Source organism: Protopterus annectens, chromosome 1.part0, assembly GCF_019279795.1.
Source record: "Protopterus annectens isolate FY-2018-M chromosome 1.part0, PAN1.0, whole genome shotgun sequence".
Lineage (NCBI taxonomy): Eukaryota > Metazoa > Chordata > Ceratodontiformes > Protopteridae > Protopterus > Protopterus annectens.
This window is the reverse complement of record NC_056725.1, coordinates 1,552,795,749-1,552,815,798: the sequence shown is the minus strand read 5'-3', so window position 1 is coordinate 1,552,815,798 and position 20,050 is coordinate 1,552,795,749. Positions and strand designations below refer to the sequence as shown.

At 43.1% G+C, this 20,050-nt stretch overlaps 1 protein-coding gene across 1 annotated transcript in view; it reads right to left on the bottom strand.

The window, feature by feature from the left end:
* MAP3K4 (mitogen-activated protein kinase kinase kinase 4) overlaps window positions 1–20,050 on the bottom strand; it is a gene marked incomplete in the record, with an annotated part of 2,414,579 nt that overhangs the window by 1,931,582 nt on the left and 462,947 nt on the right. Inside the window, 1 exon segment of the mRNA XM_044068025.1 lies at window positions 15,227–15,411. Within this exon segment, the coding sequence (XP_043923960.1) occupies window positions 15,227–15,411 (185 nt within the window).

The window sequence follows — 20,050 nt, the reverse complement described above, 5'->3', positions numbered from 1 at the left end:
TTACTTAATTTCTTAAATTATTTCTTATAACAAAAAGAAACCCAAAAAATGCAACTGGCCACACACTTGGAAAAGATTCTTTAGAATAATGGTCTGCCCCCACCTTTCCTTGGCCAAAAGCCACAAATAAACTGCTCTATCAGTCAAAATTATTTAATATCGTTGCTCAGGTACTATCAAAGCTGCAACTGGACACCAAGAAAGTGCAAAATTCAACCTCCTACCCAATTGTTCTGAGTTAGGGGGGAAAAAAACAGCAGCAACTTAAATCATCCAGTTTAAGCAGATTTCAGACACCACTTTAGGCATAAAGAGTGAAGAATTTGTCCTGGAGCTGAACCTGTCCATATGAGACACAATAAACAGCTCTTTACATACACAGGCCTGAAGTTCTGTTACCTTCTAGCCAAAATCACAGCTACCAGTAAAATTGCCTTCTAGGACATAGATGCCATGCCAGTGGCTTCAATCCCACTTAGTGTCTCTGTCCTTAACAGTCGGGATCTCAACTGTGCTCTAGAAAAGCTAAAGACAGTGAAACAGTTCTCCTTTGTGGTCGCAGGTGGATAGCTCCCTTCATGAACTAATGGACAAGTGAATTATTTGCTACATATAGCTGCTAGAGAGTTAGAAAGCTCTGCTAAAAACAGAACTGACAAACAGGAAAGAAAAAGGAATTCTCATCTGCAATGACCTTTGCTTTAACTGTGCTAGATATTTTTTCCACATTGCATTAAGCTTTCTTTGTATCAGTTTTCTGGCTTCCTTCATAACAGAGCTCAGCCTCAGAAAAGAAAAAAGGAAGTTAAACAGGAATAAAGGCTACATCAAAGTTGCCAGCCTCAGTCCCCACAGGTTCAGGCAAATCAGGGATAGATAGCCTATTTCCCTCACTAACTGTACCACCATAAAGAAAGTTGTGTACACTTACCATAAATGTAGATGTTTGAGTGTATTCATTGTTGCAGTCACAACTGATGGGGATTTCCTGTCATGGAAGCCCTTTCCCAGCCCAACTACCAGAGAATTTTCTCCTCCTCTTGAAGCTGGAGGAGGCTCTGACTGATGTCAACACAACTTAGTATAAAGGGAGTCAGGGGGTGCCACAACCTCAGTACTTTCTTGCCCTCAATAGACAGGAGACTCCTAACAGGTCTTTAAGGCAAGAGCCTAAACTCAAACTCCAGAGGATGTACAGAGGAGGAGGGAAAGTACAGTTTTGTACCTACCATAAATGTAGATGTCCGAGAGATATGCAACTGCAGTCATAACATATGGGTTGTCCTGCCTCAGGCAGCCCTCGGTCGGCCGGATTCCAAAGTCTGGGTCCGACGTCGGCTGATGTCGCATCTCTCTCCGACGTCACAGCGGCTGGAGTACATAAGCATCAGCCGACGCCATCTTCTTCAGTGTTTCTTGCCCCAGATGCCAGGTGCCCTCCAAGGAAGACTGAAAACAAATTTGTAAGGCAACAATAGGTTTTCAGACAAATAAATAAGCAATAAACAGATACACCATAACAGATATCCCCAGCTAAAGATAACAGGGAGAGGAGTGAACCCAAGACATAGAGGGGAAGGAGGGAGGGAAAACCCGACTGCAGTTGCATATCTATCGGACATCTACATTTATGGTAGGTACAAAACTGTACTATGTCCTTCAAGAATGCAACTGCAGTCATAACATATGGGTTGAATACCATAGCTTAGCTGGGGGAGGTGGTATGCTCTAGGATAAGGATGGTGTAGCTAGCAATCCCTGCAGGACTGCCGAAGCAAAGCCTGCTCTGGATTTGGAAAATAAAGGGAGGTTGTAGTGTTTGGAAAATGTATGCACGGAGCTCAATGTGGCAGCTTCTAGAATTTCCTTTGTAGGCACCCCTCTTAAGAAGGCTGTGGAGGTGGCTGTAGCTCTGGTAGAGTGTGGTCTGATATTGGCTGATACACTCTTTCCATGGAAGGAATAACAAAATCTGATGCAATGTCCAATCCATTTTGAAATTGTCTGTTTGGAAATTGCTTTTCCTTGTACTCCAGGAGCGTACGCTACAAAAAGCTGGTCAGACTTCCTACTGATTTTGGTTCTGTCTAGATAGTAGCGAAGTTGTCTGTGTATGTCCAAAGTATGCAACAGTCAATTTTTCCAACACAAAATTGAGATCCCAATCTGGTACTGGTGCCTTTCTGGGAGGCTTTATATTCTTGATTCCTCTTAGAAATTGCCTTGGCAAAGAATGTGAGAACACAGGTGGATCAGTGTTGTACCTAGCTGAGATAGCTGAAGCATGTACTTTGATGGAAGAATATGAAAGTCCCTTGTTTAGTAATTCTGCCAAGTACTCCAGGATGAGTGGGATGCTCAGAACTGATGTATCTTGACCCCTGTTGGTATTCCAAATGTGGAGTCTCTTCCATTTGGCTGAGTAAGCCCTTCTGGTGGATGGTCTGCGGGCTTCTGTTAGTATCCGCTGAACTTCCTTGGAGAGAGATAAATTGAGGTTATTTATGGGATCTTCCATGCTGTTAGCTGTAGAGTCTGGAGGTTGGGATGAACTGTCCTGAAGTTGTGTTGAGTTAACAGTTGAGGCCGTTTGGGAAGGGCCCACGATTTGTTGTGACATATGCTCCATAGTAGAGGATACCAGTGTTGTCTTGGCCAGTCCGGAGCTATTAGGATTCCCTTTGGCTGTTCTGCTTTGATCTTTAATAACACTGTGGTCATCAGTGGCAGAGGTGGAAATGCATAGATGATTAGGGAGCTCCAATTGAAAGAGAGAGCATCTGTCCTCCATGCTTGTGGATGATAGGTCCTTGTGCAGAACTTTTGTAGCCGATTGAGATGGGAGGCAAATAAGTCTACGTCTGGCCTGCCCCATGCCAAGGTTAGCTGTGTAAAGATGTCTGGATGTAACCTCCATTCGTGTGGTTCCAGGAAATTTCTGCTTAGACTGTCCGCCAGGACATTGTCTCTGCCTGGAACAAATTGGGCTTGTAGCTGTATGTTTAGACTCGGTGATTTTTCCCCAAAGATTCATTGTTAGCCTGCAAAGGGGGTAAGAATGAGTACCTCCCTGCTTGTTTATGTACCACATCACAGTGGTGTTGTCTGTCCTTATTAGAAGGTGGCCTTGTTGAAGTTGATGACCAAAGGCCTCAATGGCATGCATTACTGCCAACATTTCTTTTTGGTTGATATGCAGATGTGCTTCCTGTGGTTTCCATTGTCCTTGGATACATCTGCCCTCCATGTGCGCCCCCCATCCTTGGTCTGAGGCATCTATGGTAATGGTATGTGTTGTCTGAGGTTTTTTGAACGACATGCCTGTATTTGACTGACTTGCTGAGGCCCACCATAGGAATTCCTTTTGAAGACATGGAATGAGTGGGATAATTGCTTCTAGGTTGTTGTGTTGAGATCATAAGCTCTTTAGATACCATTGAAGTTTTCTCATGTGTAGCCTTGCTAGTGGAACCAGGAGAATGCAAGATGCCATGAACCCCAAGGCCTGTAGGAATCTCCTTGCAGTCATCTGGGTGAGTTTTGCTAAACTTTTGAAGTAATGAGTTAACTGCTCTTGCTTGTCCTCTGTCAATTAAGCCATTTGAGAGGCTGTGTCTAGTTTGGCTCCTAGGAAGGTTATTTGCTGGGATGGCAGAAGTCTTGACTTTTGAAAGTTGACTGTGTATCCCAAAGCCTGTAGCAAGTTTATGACATAATTTAAGTTTTTTGTCAAGGTTAGTTTGTTGTCCGCTTGTATGAGGCAGTCGTCCAGATAGGGGTAGATTTGAATCCCCTGCAGCCTGCAATGAGCAATTACTGATGCCAGGTATTTCGTGAATACTATGGGCGCAGTAGATAAGCCAAAAGGCAATGCTGAGAATTGATAATGCTCTGACCCTGCAAGAAATCTGAGGTATCTTCTGCAGCTGTGTCTGATAGGGACATGCAGGTATGCCTCCTTGAGGTCCAGAGTAATCAGCCAAGACCCCTTGCCCAGCATGGGAAGGAGTTGCTGTAAAGTCAGCATTTTGAACTTTGGTACTATGAGAAAAGTGTTTAAAGCGGACAAGTCCAGTATTGGTCTCCATTGATTTTCTTTTCTTGGAACAAGGAACAGTCTTGAGTAAAATCCCTGACCTTGTTCTTGCGGAGGAACCTTTTCTATTGCTTTGATTTGAGCAAGCAGAGAAATTTGTTTGATAGCCTCTGCCTTCTGATTTTGTGTAAGATTTGGCATGCCTTGCTTTCTTGGTAAGGTATGAAAATGGAACCTGTAACCATGGTCTATAATGTCCAATATACATTTGTCTTTTGTCAGCTTGTGCCAATTTTCTGAGAACAGAGATAATTTTCCGCCTAAAGGAGCTTCTTTTTGCTCCTTGGTCGGTGGAGTTAGAGTAAAGTCATTGAGATTGTCCCTGAATGACCGGGGAAACCCCTGTGTCACCTCTTTGGTTTGTTGGTTGCCATTGGCGTCCCCTGTAGGATCCTCTATATTGCCCTCTCCCTCGGGCATGCCTGTTCTTGCCCCTTTGAAATCTTTTAGGATTAGGAAAGGACCAGTTTTTAGAAGGCCAGTTCCTGCTGAATCTGGGGGGCTGAACCTGGAGGAAATCTTTGACTGTCTGAACCGACTTGGCTTTTTCCTCAATGGACTTTAACATCTCTCTAGCTTTATCACCAAAAAGTTTGTTCTTTTCCAAAAGGTGCATCCAGAAGTTTTGCCTTAACATGATCTGGTAAAGGCTGCTCTCTTAACCATGCATGCCTACGAATGACCACTCCTGTCATAGCTGCCCTACATGAAGCTTCCAATGCATCATATCCATACTGCAGAAAATGATTACTAACCTGCTGAGAGTTATGAACAGCCTCCTGCAAGGACTTCCTATCTAAAGGTTCAGGAGAGGCTAATTTTTTCTGTAAATCATCCAACAAGGAATCCTGATATTGAAACATATGAAACAGACAATTGAGAGCTCTCATAGTAAGGGTAGTAGAGGTGTAAACCTTCTTCCCCCATCTCTCTAAGGACCTTGCCTCCCTGTCGGAAGGCAAAGGATTTTTGGAAGTGGTAGCAGAAACCCCCTTAGGCCCTTGGGCAATAGTTTCTAAGTCTACAGCGTGGGCCCTAAAGAAATGTGAATGGGTTTCAGGGACCCTATAATATCTGTCAGGCTTGACAGGAGCCGGGGGCAGAGAATCAGGGGTAACACTGGAGTCAGAGTATAGGTCATCCAACACATCAAGCACAGGAGGAATTGCTAAAGGTCTGTGTTGTGGCTTTTTAAGGAATGTTCGAAGGCGCTTCCTGGAATCAGAATATTCCTGGCTTTGCCACTGGAAATGCTCCCTCAGAGTGCAGAACTTCCCCAAAAGAAATATCCTCAGGAGGGGAGGCCGAGGGAATGGAGTCCTCTGCATCCGAATCCTCATAAGTCTGAAAAGGGGGTTCCTGGGATTCGGAATTGCCAGAGTCCCCGGAATCTTCATCTGAAGAAAGGGGGTCAGGTGGCTCAACCCTGGGCCTCTTATCAGGAGGAGGCTGAGATCCTCTTTCAGGATGGGCCTGGGAGCCTCTGATCAGGGAAATTAAGTCCGTGGCCAAGGACATAATTTGAGCTTCAGGATTAGGCTGAGGCAAGGTTTTAGCAGGGGGATGCTTAGCCTGACTTGCAGGCTTGGCCTGGCCTGCTGCCTTAGCACGTGTGTAGGCCTTGATAGACAGACATGGGAGGCCTAGCTGCCCCACGTGCAGGAGTAACTTTATCCACAGCAATGGTCTCAGGCATTTCCCCGGTATCAGTATCCAGAGGAAAATCAATAATTGGCGTCGGTGTGGCCTCCCGTGTCAGAGGTATCGGTAATGCGGTGTCTTCGGGTTCAAGCGGTGGAATAACCGCCTCAGAGGGAACCGGGGCACTCGCTGTAAGTTTTGTTGTGGATTCGGAGGAAGTCGCGGGCCGAGGAGGTCGGTCCCGGTCTTTCCGTTTCTTAGAAATATGTGTTGTCGGTTGTTCCGACGGCATAATATAGGCAAACTTTTCACCGAAAAAATCTTCAGCGAACTCTGCCCGGCGCCTGAGTGTGCTTATTGAAGCAAGCACAGGCGGCACAGGCCAAGACGTCGTGGTCTGGGCCAAGGCAAGGGAGGCAATAAGAATGGAAATCCTTATGAGGTCTTTGTTTACCACAAGACAAACAATTATTTATTTTTCAGTAAATTCTGACATTGGCTGAGGCAAGAAAAGGTCCCAAACGGGTACGCTTTTTGATGACAAGAATACAGGAGCTGACTGACCGGCACTTGCGAACTGCTTCTCCTTCGGGCACCGTGCGGCAAGAAAGACTGAAGAAGATGGCGTCGGCTGATGCTTATGTACGGTGTGGCGTTGGAGAGAGATGCGACATCAGGGACCCAGACTTTGGAATCCGGCCGACCGAGGGCTGCCTGAGGCAGGACAACCCATATGTTATGACTGCAGTTGCATTCTTGAAGGGCATCAACCTAAAACTAGATAAGAGAATGTCCACTCCAATCTCATGGGGCAAGAGGGACAGAAACAATACTGCAACAATGAATACACTCCAACATCTACATTTATGTTAAGTACACACAACTGCACAATCAGTGTTTCACTGCTGCAGTCATAACTGACGGGATGACTCCCCAAGCTGAAAGGATGGTGGGTGGAAAGTTTACGAAGGGAAAAGGATGTCCTGCACAACAGTAATGGCAAACCTCACTATGGACTTGAAGATTGGGAGGTGATAATGTTTGGTGACGATATGCACAGAAGATCAAGAGGCTGCTTTCAAAATGCCCTTAGTGGTCACCCCTTTAAGAAAGGCTGTAAATGTAGCAGCAGCCCTAGAGGAGTGAGACCTCATGGACTTTAGTGGCTTCTTTCAATATGGGAGACCCACCTGGAGACCGTTTAGAAACTGGTGTCCCTTCAGAAGTACAGGCAAAAGCTAAAAAAGCTGGTCAGGCTTCCTGACTTTTTTTGTTCTGTCCAAGTAGCAATGCAGTTGCCTATGTACATCCAATGTATGGAGGATTCTTTCCCCCTTGTTTTGAGGATTACAAAAGAAGGTAAGCAAGTGGATGGTTCATAGGTTGGTACTAGGCTATCAGCCCTAGGGCCTATACAAGCCTAGCCAGAACAATTCCCTGGCTATTTCTTCCCACATTATTTACTTTCCTGGACCCCTGTCTCTGGTCAGGTTTAGAGAGATCTCTGTAACCACTTTAGGCATAAAGAAAGGGTGGTTCCTCACAGAAACTCTGACTGGAAAGGATGACAGGTTTCACATACACAAGGGCCTGAAGCTCTGGAAACCTTCTATCTGAAGTAATGGCTAGTAGAAAGGCTGTCTTCAAGGTCAGGAATATGATGTCTGTGGATGCAGCTAGCTGAAAAGGTGGGAAGGTGAGCTTCTCCAGAATGAAACTAAGATCCCACATGGAACAGGAAGTTTTCTTTGGGGTCCAAAGTGAATGATCCCTCTCAGCAACAGCTTCTTGAAAGGATGGGGAAAACAAAGGGGGCTGAGTAGGCATATCAGCTGAAACTGCGTAAGTGTGAATTTTAATAGAGCAATAAAAGTCTTTTGTCAAAAAGTCCTGATAAATATGAAAGCATCTGAGCCTGAATAGGGCAGAGTCCCTTTTGTCTGCACCATATAGAATCTCTTCCATTTGGCGGAGTAAACTTTTCTTGTGCTAGACCTCCTGGCTTCTTTTAGAATGTCCAGGACCTGTTTATCGAAAGATGTCCACATTCAGGGAGTTGAGGCATCATCCAAGCTGTCAATTTGAGAGTGGTCTGGTTGGGGTGTATGATGGTGCCCTTATTCTGTGTTAATTGATCCACTTTTGGAGGTAAAAAACGTGGTTCCCTCTTGCTTGGACTGAGCATTACAGGATACCAGTGTTGCCTTTTTCAATCTGGGGCTATTAGAATGACACTTGGCCCTTCACTTATCTTCAGCAGTACCCTGGGGAGCAAGAGCACTGGGGAGAAGGCATAGAGGAATAGGCCAATCCAAGGAAAGGAGAAGGCATCCTGCTTTCCAGGCTGACCTTATTTTCATCCTTGAACAAATATTTTTCAAGTAAGTTTTCTATGGTGGCAAAAATCTCTCTAGAACACCCCATTTTCTAGCTATGACAAGACAAAAATTCCCAGTGCAGTTGCCACTCATGACGGTCTGATGGGCTCCAGCTTAGGTAATATGGCAGCTGATTTGTTTCTCTAGATAGATACTGAGCCATGAGGTGCAGACCTAGGGTGTTTGCAGTTTCCAAAAGATCCATAACTAGGCGAGGGTAAGAGCGAGTCACCCCTGCTTGCTTATGCATTGAAGGTAATCAGACCTTTTTGGACTGCCATCAGTTCTTTTAGGTTGATGCTTTTGTTCCTGAACTGGGAGTCCCGTCTGTAAGCTGTTGTGGTGAGACCCCTATGCTGTTTCCAAGGCATGCATGGTCAGAGTTTGATTCTGAGGAATAAACCTGAAGGGAAGATCCAGGTTCAGGGAGCAGGACTGGGCCCAGTAGGCAAACTCTTTCCTGAGACAAGGGAGAAGCTTCACCCCGAAGTTGAAGGATTAAGAATGTTGGCAACAAAAATTTCTGAGGTACGACTTGCAGCTTCCTCATATGTAGTCTGGCCAGGGGATCATGAGGATGCAAGAGGCCATATAATCCAAAGTTCTGGGGAACTCTGGCAATGAGGTATTTCCTCAGGAGTTTTTGTAAGTACACAGTTACAAAGGTAACCTTGTCTGGAGGAAGAAACTTTCTTAAGAGAGGAGTCTAGCAAAGCCCCCGGAAACACAATCCTGTTTGTGAAGATGGTCTCAGACTTTGGTATTGATGGTGAACCCCAGTGAAACCAGGATTTCTTGGATGTAAAGCAGATCTGCTTAGAGTTTTTTTTTTTTTTTTTTTGCTTGAATGTGACAATCTAAGCAGGGGTAAATACTTTGAGCCTAGAAGGCCATCACTTGGGCCAGGTATGCTGCAAATACCCTGGGTGCAGTAGACAAGCCAAAAAGCAGAGCACAAAACTGAATATGACTCACACCTGCTCTGAAGCAAAAGAATCGCTTGTGACATTTTTCTATGGGAATGTGGAGGTATATGCCCTTTAGACCTAAGGTTAGCATGTAAGCGCTGGGTGAAATCATGTGCAGCAATTTTCGAAGGGTTAACATTTTGAATTTTGGTACGGGCAAGAATCTGCTGAGCCCTGACAGGTCCAGAATAGGCTTCAAGGTACCTTCTTTTCTGGGGACAAGGAAAAGCTGCGAGTAAAACTCCTTTCCTTGTAAATTGTTTGGTGGTAGTTCCACAGAGCCTTGAGTGCACAGGAGCCACATTTGCTTTAAGGCCTCTGTTTACTGATTTGGTCGAATAGCTGGAAAGACTGATAAAATTAGAGGCTGTTTGAATTGAAGTTCGTAACTTTTTTTATGATTTTCAGTACCCACTGATCCCTGGCAATCAAGAGTCCAAATTTTTATGAAGGACAACAGTCGTCCTAGTCTGGTGGGGTTGGTAGGAAGGGAAAGGTGGGACTTGAGGGGAGGGGGGTAAAGGGAGTCGCATGAAGATTCATGGTTGCTCCCTGCTGGATCCCTATTGCCAAGATTCCACAGGCCTACTGGAATCTGCTTGCCACTGTCTCAGTTGCTGGTACTGCCTTTGACTCCTTTCCCTTCGAGGTCTCCTATGTCTTGGCTTAGACTTGGAGGTCAGAAAGGACCAGTGTTTGGTGAGGTAACTGTGGCTGAAGTGAGAAGGCTGAACCTAAAAAAAGTCCTTGACCATTTGCATGGACTTGACCTTGTCCTCCATCTTAAGCACAGCTTCAGTCTTGTGGTCAAAAAGGAAATCTTTGAACAAAAGGAGCATCCAACAGACTGAGTTTCACATACTGAGGAAGGGACTGCTCCCTCAGCCTGGCATACCTTCTAATGACAGATCCAGTAGCTGCTGCCCTGCTGGAAGCTTGGAGACGGCATTATTTTCAATCCCCACTAGTTTTGCTTCATCTGTTTTACAATGGTTTCCTGATACTGTATATGAAACTGGCAATTTAAAGCCCTCATGATCACGGTAGCAGAGGGATTTACTTTCTTTCTGAACCTGTCCAAGGCTCTTCTTTCTTCGTCAATTAGCTGGGGATTTTTGGAAGTGCTAGCTTTAGCTCCCTTAGGACCCTGAGTCACCACTTCATGGTCTGCTGCAGGGTTCTTAAAAAGCTGTCTGTGGGAAAAAAGAACTCTGCAAAATCAATCAGGTTTCTGAGGGGCAGGGGGGAAGGAATTTGGCTGTAAAGAAGAATTCAGCAAGACATCACCCACTACATCTAAGACTAGAGAAATAAGAGGTTTATGCTCAGGAAGCTTTAGAAATTATCCAACCTCTTCCTGGTTTAAACAGGAAGCACAGTACTACCAACAAAGTGTTCCCTCAAGGTATGAAGGGTCTCCCCAAAAGAAAATGTCCCTCAGGGAGAAGATGAGGCAAGGTTCTCATCATAATCTGAAGTCCAATAAGAAGCAATAGATAAACCTTCTTCAATGGTGGACTTATCATCATTATTCTCAGTCAATACAAATCAAGACTCCTGGGGTAAGATATCCCCTTTCCTTTTACGAGAGGAGGATTTGGGGGCAGAGCCCGGGAGAGAAAGGAGTCTGGGTCTGACTATGGGGGATAAAATCCTCAACTAACCTAACTAGGTCCTGCTGATAGGCCTGTGTTTGGGACTGGTAGGCCTCGGCTGGAGCAAACTGGATGCAGCCTTTTTATGGGCGATATCAGGCTTGCACCCCAGAGCAACATCCGCTCTATTGCCGGGATGCGGACAGACACCCAAATACTGGAGGTGGTGAACCAAGGCAAATAACTGAGGATGAGAGACTCCAGACACCCTTCATCAGTTTAAGAGCGATCATCAGAAGCTGGAACCTGTAAAGCAGCTCAGGCCCCAACTTATGAGCTACGTCTTTCAGCTTGTGTGGAAGTAAAGGTCCCGGTGATGTACTGGACACCAAAAGGGTCTCAATAGAGGCCTGTGCCACAACCTTAGTCATCTGAGAAGACTGCAGAAGTGTCTCACCTTCATTGATAACAAGACTAGGTGGACTGGCGGACAGCAAACGAGTGCTGCCTGGTACTAAAGTTTTGGAGGTTTTTCCTTTTTGTGCCTAAGGAGATCAACCTCGGCCACACCAGTGGATGACGTAGTATTGCAAAGGCCCTACCAACTCTCTAAACTGCTTAGCTAAAATCCCAGCCCTAACTCGATTGTTCAACTGTTTCAGCAAGTACAGAACCGACAGTTAGGTGCATCATGTTATGGGCCCAAACAAATTAAACAAAAGCAGTGAAAGTTCTAGTGTGGTACCTGCTTGCCACAGTAGAGACAGTTATTAACTTTCTCTGACATTAGTCAAGAATTTAATTTATTTATTTTACTTATTTTACATTTGTTGACCGGGATAGTCCGACTGGATACATGTCCATTTTCAGCAGAGGCCCGGGAAGAAAAGCTCCAAGATAATAATACACACTGAACATTTAGTAAATGCTAGTTTCAAGCAGCAATACCAGCATTTAGCACATATAGTACTTATTATAAAACACTTTACAAAACATCACATTATTAACTTAAATAAATTTAAATTTATATATTTAAGAATCATGAAAAGCTCCCCAATGGAGTACTTTGCTTTAGACCATTGTCTTTCTCTGGTGTGGACCGACCAATGTACTATCACTCTGCTTCGGGCTCCAACAGCAAGAAAGAACTGAGGTTATTGAGGTGGCTGACTCCCTTTATACTCAGATGTCTTTATGTACGTCAGAGTGTCAACCGGCTTCAGGAGAAGAAAATTCTTTGGTAGTTGGGCTGGCCAAAGGCTTCCATTGCAGGAAACCCCCATCAGTTATGTCTGCAACAGTGAAACACGAAGAACATCCAGTGTTGCTTGGGCCACCTTGGTGTTATCAAGACCATCCTGTATTCCAGCACCTCTGGAAATGGCAAATTGTGGGGGGTACACATACACATACCCAAAAAGATTCTGACAGTGAAACACTGTGTCCTCTAGGCCTCATTGCAAGGGAGCCTCATGCATTAGCTAGGAAGATGGAAACATCCTGGAGAAGCAAACAAATCTATAGAATGTAGACCCCCATCAGTCTCTCAGATCCGAGCACTTCTTTGCTCAACCTCCAGTTCCTTCCCAAGAAGGCTCTGCTCACATTGTTTGTGATAATGTTGAGTGCTGTAAGAATGTATACCAGAGCAGAGTTGGTAGCCTGATCTTGGACTTGCATCACTATCATGAGGAAGGGATGGGCAAATTACTTCCATTTAGTCCTTAGGAGTGGGAGGTAATCTCTTAAGGGTGGTAAAAATACAAATTCTATTCTGTAACTGTGCAAATGACACAAAGCAATACACTGTAATGGCCTCACTCTATTCATAAAGTCCAAGGGGTGGAGAAAGATGGAGAGGCAATGCAAGGAAGGAAAATATTTGGCTAAGTCATGACTGGTCCAAAAGGCTACCTGGGCTGCCCTGCAGTTTTACTCAGCTTGTCCTCCTTCCCATCAATTTTTGTTTTTCCAGTACCATCTTGTTCTTAACCTACTGGCCTCTGATACAACACCTATAGAAAGGCTCACACCTGAAAGAAAACTATTATATTTTAGTATGGGAGGACAAAAATGATGCTTTGCCACTCAAGTCTGCCTCTTCCCTCCAATTTTCTGAAAATTTCTTGTACTTCAATTCCAAAAGGAATTCCCTGTCTACAGCATCACTGAGTAGTCCAGCCCCTTTATATCTTCTCGTAATGGCTCAATCTTCAGACCAAGACCAACATATCAAAACTGACACTTTAGCAGCCACTACAGAAGCTGCATCAATCTGATCATAGATGCATTTTATTACAAGCTTACCCATTTCCTGAGTCATCTGGGCAGCCTTGCAATTTGTATCTTTAGGCTTTAAAACAGAGAAACTGAATGCCAAGGTGACAGACACAGACCTTCATACAAACTATATCCAAGGCCTCTGGTTCTACTTATTAGGCAGAGTATTAGGGCCTGAAACTAGCTTATTACTCTCTGCTGTGTTCTACAGAAATAACCAAGGGCTAAACAATTGGGTTCATGTAAAAATATTAAGCTTATTGGACTTTACAGAACCAACTGGGATTATCAGAGACCTGGTGGAATCCAGTTCTAACAAAAGCTGCCAAAAATGCATCTTCAAATGCTTCAAGGACCAGATAACTTACAGGCTTAATTCCTTTAAGCCCAAGAGGTTGAGTTTTCTTCTCATGATAACAGATATTTCTGCAACTCACATCAGACAAACACTTTCTGATGAGAAAACATTTCAACAGAGACCTCATTTGAAGGTGACCCTCGTGATCCTGACAAAATGGTTTCCTAACAGTCCAAATTGTACCCCAACAGTGAAAGTAGATGAGCAGTAAAGGCAGTCTTCCTCCTCCTCAAAAAGAGAACCTGTATGCCTAGGTGGAAAAGGTTCTCTTCATCTTTTGGTGTGCTCAGCAGTGGGGAAAAAAAGGAATGGCTTCCCACTGCCACTTGTCATTCAGCAAAAAAAACTGTCAGCCTTTTACAATTGTGTAAGATTATGTTTGCCTGAGTACTGCATCCTGGGGAGGATGCTGATATGCCTGGCCTATGGTGCTCCGCTGTCCACAGCTCTGGGAAAATTGACCTCCAACGGGTTCTCTGCTGATCTATCTGGCCCATACTCTTATGGCCCTATGGCTGGAGACCTGCATCCTTTTTCCAGGATTGCACCATCAATTACAGACATGTCTTCCATTCATAATAAAGTGGCTTCAGGAGTATCAGCCATGTGACATTCAGCACAAGAGGACATGTTAGCTGCCGCTGTATGCCTACCCACTGAAGGGTCAGACAGACTAACAGAAGAAACAGATACAAATATATAACTGGCTGAAGCTTTTTAGCATCCCTTTTAATGATTTGCTCTCCTTCAACCTCCTTGTGACAATGCTCATTTTCATGCAGTGTTAGGTGGAAGGCACTTCCTTGAAAACACTGCCAAATGCTTAAATGTCTGCATAATGGCTTTAATTTTTTTGGCATCAATCATACTTAAGAGTGTGGTCTCCCTGATTTTCTGGGCTTTTCTACTAAAACCTTCAAAAATATGGCAATTAACTGAAACTTAATCTCTGGAGCAAAAAGGCACTTAGACTGTGAATCTTTATATGGGACCCGATACCCAGAGCCTTGAAGGCTTTTCTGGTCTAAACATGACAACCCAGGGTAACAAACTGCTTCTCTGTAAATTTCACTAGCAAAGGCAACAAATACACCAGAGTGAGAAGAAGCACAAGAAAAGAATTCCAGAATGGGCCATTTACCTTTTCAAACAATTCCTCAGGAAAAGAGCTTTGTGGCCATAATCAGATAAAGAAACTGAACTTTGTTTCACCATGTCTACACAACTGTGGCAAAAAAGGAACTACATGGAGAACAGGAATATGCCCACAAACAGGGAAAAGTTAAGCCCATGTGTCAGTACAGTTCTGGGACTTGGGCCAATTGGGAGAACTTCTGCCTGCATCGATTTTATACATCTACAATTCTACTCCAAAAGTTGTTGTGTCTTTCGGCTTTTCCCCGGTAAGCAGTCGCCACAGCGGAACTCCAGTCCGCTAATGATTGGCAGTAGATTTTTTTACGTGCAGAGTTGCCAGCCCTGACGTACAACCCTCAACGAAGGTACGCCCATTCACGCATGTCTCCACACAGAAGACGCTCTGAGAATCGAACAGGACGTCTTACTGTGAGGCAACAACGCTACCACAGCACCACCACCGCAATTCTACTCCAAAAATAATCTGTGTAAATAACATATTCCAGTTTGATACAAAATAAAACGCACACTAAATTATTCTTTCGTTTTAAATGATCAGGATGGAGAAGTACTATCAAGACAATACAGGTTCAGCAAAAAATCTGTCCATCTGTGTAATTGTGTTTTTAATAGAAATCAGAACCAAAATCCAAATTCATTATGCACAAAAAGGCAGCAGCTTAAACACTGGCCCCACTAAAGCAAAACCCCAAACAAGAACTTATCCAAAAAATGTCTACATTTACATACACATTATGCAAATATTTACTGACCTTTGTAACTTATACGACCAGATGGTTTCCCCACGGTGTACTTCTTTAATTTTGTAGAACTGCGTTTCATCTGTCGATGCGTATTGGGAGGGGAGGTACTGTACAAGGCATCCACATCAATTTCATCAGAATAATCTTCCAGTTCAGCAATCCCAGGAGATTCATCTTCAAATGTTTGCTCTTCACTGAGATTAAAAAAAAAAACCTGTTACTGGCACTTATTTTGCAAGTTGAAATCATTCTACCACCACATAGGTACACATATGTAAAATCTGACACTGAATAAAAAAAGGAGTAAAAACCTCTGGCAAAACATCTACAAGTACAGTCTCTTCACTATAAAGCAAGTAGAGAGAACACAGCCTTGAGCTATACCCTTTAAAATAGGGCTACTTCAGATATGGGTGTATTTAAACTTCAAATCCATTTGATGACTGTCAAGTGACTAAAAATGTATGCGTCTCTATGCATTTCTATTAAAGCATGTGGAAGCAAGCCCCTTTTTCATGATAGCACTGCTCAGAGATGCAAGCAAGACCACAGACTAAAAAACAGATTTGGTTTTGTACATAAAACTATAAACTTTTCTTTACTACAAGGCTGTGCGACCTCAAAATGAAAATGTATCAGCAGGTCTTCCTGGCAACAAATTAGATTACACCTAATGTAAAGTTAGCTACAGAATTCTGTGCTTTGCCAACCAAATTTCAGATGGATGCAAGTGCTCATATTTCAAGGTCAGAAAAAGGCTCAGTAATTCACTAGCCTACAATTCTAACATGTGGTAGTTTTTCCTTTCTTTTTAAATATAAAAGCTCACATTTACATTTACTCCACTATATTGCAATGAAGATTCATTACACAGCAATGCTGCAATTAACCTCAAACTTCTACAATACCAATTACATACATCACATAGCTTAAATGCTGTCAGTGTGTTTCCTATACGTCTAAAACTGCGAAAAAATGGTACCATACTGGAAACATACACAGTCAAATGTGATACTAAATATCTTGTTTTTAACAAGAAAAATCATTAAAAGTGATGGGCAGGGGGTTTTCAATAAAACAAACTTTTTAATTAAATATCACTGCAAGTTTATTTTTTCCTTACTGCAGCACTCATAAAGAAGTTGAGAAGCATTCAAGAGGCTAAGAAAAAATACTAATATAGATTTAACTATGCAACAATTTGTAAAACATTTCCTGAAGTAGACCTTAAACTTTCTGGATATTTTTCTCTTACAGCTCTGACCAGAACCAAAATCTCAGCTCCCACTTTTACAGGAGCCCTGCCTCCTTTGTCCCTGTATAATGGAAACTACCCATGTCTACAACCCCTAGTTTTTTTTCCACTTACTCAAATTATGATAGTTTTAAAAAGAAAATCAGTGAGTAGTAGTACTTGCTCATTGAAGTTCTTAGTAAACGGATAACTACTTTTAACAATGTCAGACATGCCAAGTTCGACATAAAAACATACTTCATGGAGGAGTGAGAGAAGGGAAAGCATTTCAGGAGTTCCTCTAGAAGACCTGCAGGTACTGTGTATACTCCCACCAAGCTGCCTTAGTTTGAGTGGATGGAATTCTGAAGTGGGTATTCGTACAAAATGACACATTACCAAGGAATTTGCCAAAAGCCAGCAAGGGAAGAAGCAAACAAACTGCAACAAGGAAATGCCTACAAAGGACACTGCTGCTAAAGGAAACCGTGTTTTGCAAAAACATGCAGTACGATGGCCACATGGCTGCCACAAAAATATGCAGCAGACATATGGAAGTGGAAAAAAGGCAGCTTCACTACCATTTCTTCAGCATATCAAAAAGAGGCCAATAAGCTTCTTTGCTGCATTATATTCACCCACATTTCGGATACCATTTGTCTACCAATTATCCTTCCAAAAGATGAACAACCACTCTGCTTTGTGGCAATTTATATTCTCATCAGGTAGAAATGACGTTGCATATGACTTAAATCGTACTAATGACTTTTCAAATATATGCACAGGTACAAAGTCCCAGAAATGCATGTTCAACTCTGATCAGAGAGAAGGTATAAATGTAACCCAGTTCTGGACCCCATCACATACTTCCTTGAATTCACATACTTCCCTGAATTCATGGAGTCCTCACATACTTGTAAAATCTCGCTTGGACAGAACTCCTGGTGTACACACAAGCCCTTAAAAGGTAGAAAAAGCTGCTGAGAATGTACTAGTCAAAGCCTATATTAAACAGTTTATTTATATGGGTTGGGCATTGATATACCTCACAGACAACACACAGGATTTGATTTTCATCTCTGGTCACTTTCTGGCTACTTGCTAGACATATAACAGTCTGCAGACTAATTACCTTTTATTTACCTATGAACCTTAGGAGTTAGAAGGCAAACAATGTTAAGAGTTGATTCCCACCTTTGAAAGGAAAAGTGGTTAAGATTAGAATATCCCACAAGGGCAGCTAGCCTAGTACTTGCCTATGGGCACATGATGAACAAAACAATGCAATTCGAAACTGTAAGATGCAACAAGAAATGTGTACGCAATTCTAATTATTTAAACCTAGCAGGAGTCACCATAGAAGACTTTACTGAAGAAATAGGAGATAACGTGTCTGGCACATGGCAAGCTTTACATAACATTATCTTGATGGCAGAAGACAATAAGTCTATCCAAGTGCCCAAACATTCCACATTATTTTCTCAGGCATCTGACCGTTAAACATTCTCAGTCTTCCTGACTGAAAAGATCAGTAAAATAAAGATGCAGACTTTATCTTAAACAATATAAAACACCTTACTATTTTCTGTAGGTCCCCAATAATCTCCTGAAAGGGCTCACCAAGCATCATCTTTCCCAATCAAAAGGCAGCTAAATCAGTGAAACACAGTTCAAAGGACAGTTTTGCTATTCTGCCCTGCAGAGTCACAGGCTGAAGATACAGCCCATCCCATATGCCTGCCAACATAGACACAAAAAACTGGCAAACTGGAAACCCACTGATGCAGTATTCAGGACTTTCCAAAAATCCTCTTGTCCGTTTGACTTAAAACTGAAAAATTTTCCATATTCTGCAGGGAAAACATATGAAGCACGAGCTATGGGCATTTTTCCCCTTCTGGGTCAAAGTCATGCCCTGTAATATAAAAAATGGGTTTAAATTCTTAATTTCAGTCTGCAGATTCAAAGTGGCAGAATAATAAATCCATTTGCCAAACCTGTAAATAGGCTGTGGCCCACTAATTAAGTAAAGAGTGGTCGATTACTGGGATTCAAATGGTCACTCTGCTGGACCTAAGGGATTAGGTTGGTGAAAAGTCCACAGGAGGAGGGATTCAAAGGATTTGCCTTCTTAGATGCTGAAATACCTGAATGCAGGTATTCCAATGCAGCAAAAATGCCAAGTCTACCAACAGGCTCCAAAAGAAAGACAAGAGACTGGCTCCTTTTTCTTCTCAAAATAAGGTACTTACGTGCTTCTGAGATGAGGAAGAAGAGACTGAAGGGTAATCCAAAACAGACCATGAGCACAAGCGCTTTTCCAAACATGAGGATCCTCAGGATTGGAGCTAAGCAGAGTCAGATTACCAGTTCCCTCAGAATTAATGTGAATCTATTCTGCAGAGATTGCAATCCCTTCAGATTCAAGTGACAGCAGAGGATCACGGAGAAGGCCTCTTCAAGCTACGTAAGTGAGCCAATTATACCCAGCAGCAAAAGCCAAATCAGGGTATTTCAACAAATTAATACTGACTAAACATACAATGTGCAGATGCACATCAGGAATGGCACAAGGGACTGACAGGCAAGTAAAAAGCTAATGCTGGTACTGTACAACTGCAGAATTCTTCTGTGTTGTATAGAGATAGGCACCATCCACCCCAAGATGAAAATATTATCAAAGTCTAGTGTGAGAAGAAAAGCCAAGAGCTCAAAAATGGGGAGGGTTTGTGGGAAATCATTTCAACCTTCAACAAGAGGTCAACTAATAGTGGGAAGGAAAATAAGTTAAGCTCCTGGGACAGAGTTTAGAGCCTAAAATGTTCCACACACTTGAAATCCTGCTCCTCCCTGCAGGGGGTTAGTCTTCTCTGGCAAAGAAGGGGAAGAGGGTAATCATATCATGGGTATCACCTCCCAACAAAGGACACTGATAAAATTCCCAATTCAACCTTACACTCATTCAGATTAGGGGAAATAGGACATTCCCTAAAGGATAAAGCCAGAAAGGGGAAGGATTAGAGATCACCATGTTCTATGGACTTTTAAGGGCTTCCCTCTGTTTTACTGAGGTTAACAATTCTCAAGCTTCAGCTGGATGAAACACGCGGGTTGAAGCTTCATCATGACAAAACAAAAATTCCACAGTCACACAGAGAGAGAAAAAGTACAGTTTTGTACCTACCATAAATGTAGATGTTCGAGGATCCACATTGCTGCAGTCCTAACTATTGGGTAGTCCGCTGTCCAGTCGGCCCGAATACCAGAGTATATGGCTGACGTCGGTCAGGGCGCATTAGACTGACGTCAGTACGTCAGGGTACTAATGCGCATGACCGACGTCATATCCTCAGTCTTTTCTTGCCCCAGATGTCAGAAGACCCTAAAAAGACAAGGCCCAACATACCTGCACCAAAAATATGTACAATAGATACAAAAGTATATACAAAAATATCAGCATATAACCTCACCTACACAACCACCCCTAAACACAGAGGGGAAGGAGGGAATTGGACTGCAGCAATGTGGATCCTCGAACATCTACATTTATGGTAGGTACAAAACTGTACTATGTTCTTCGTTCCACATTGCTGCAGTCC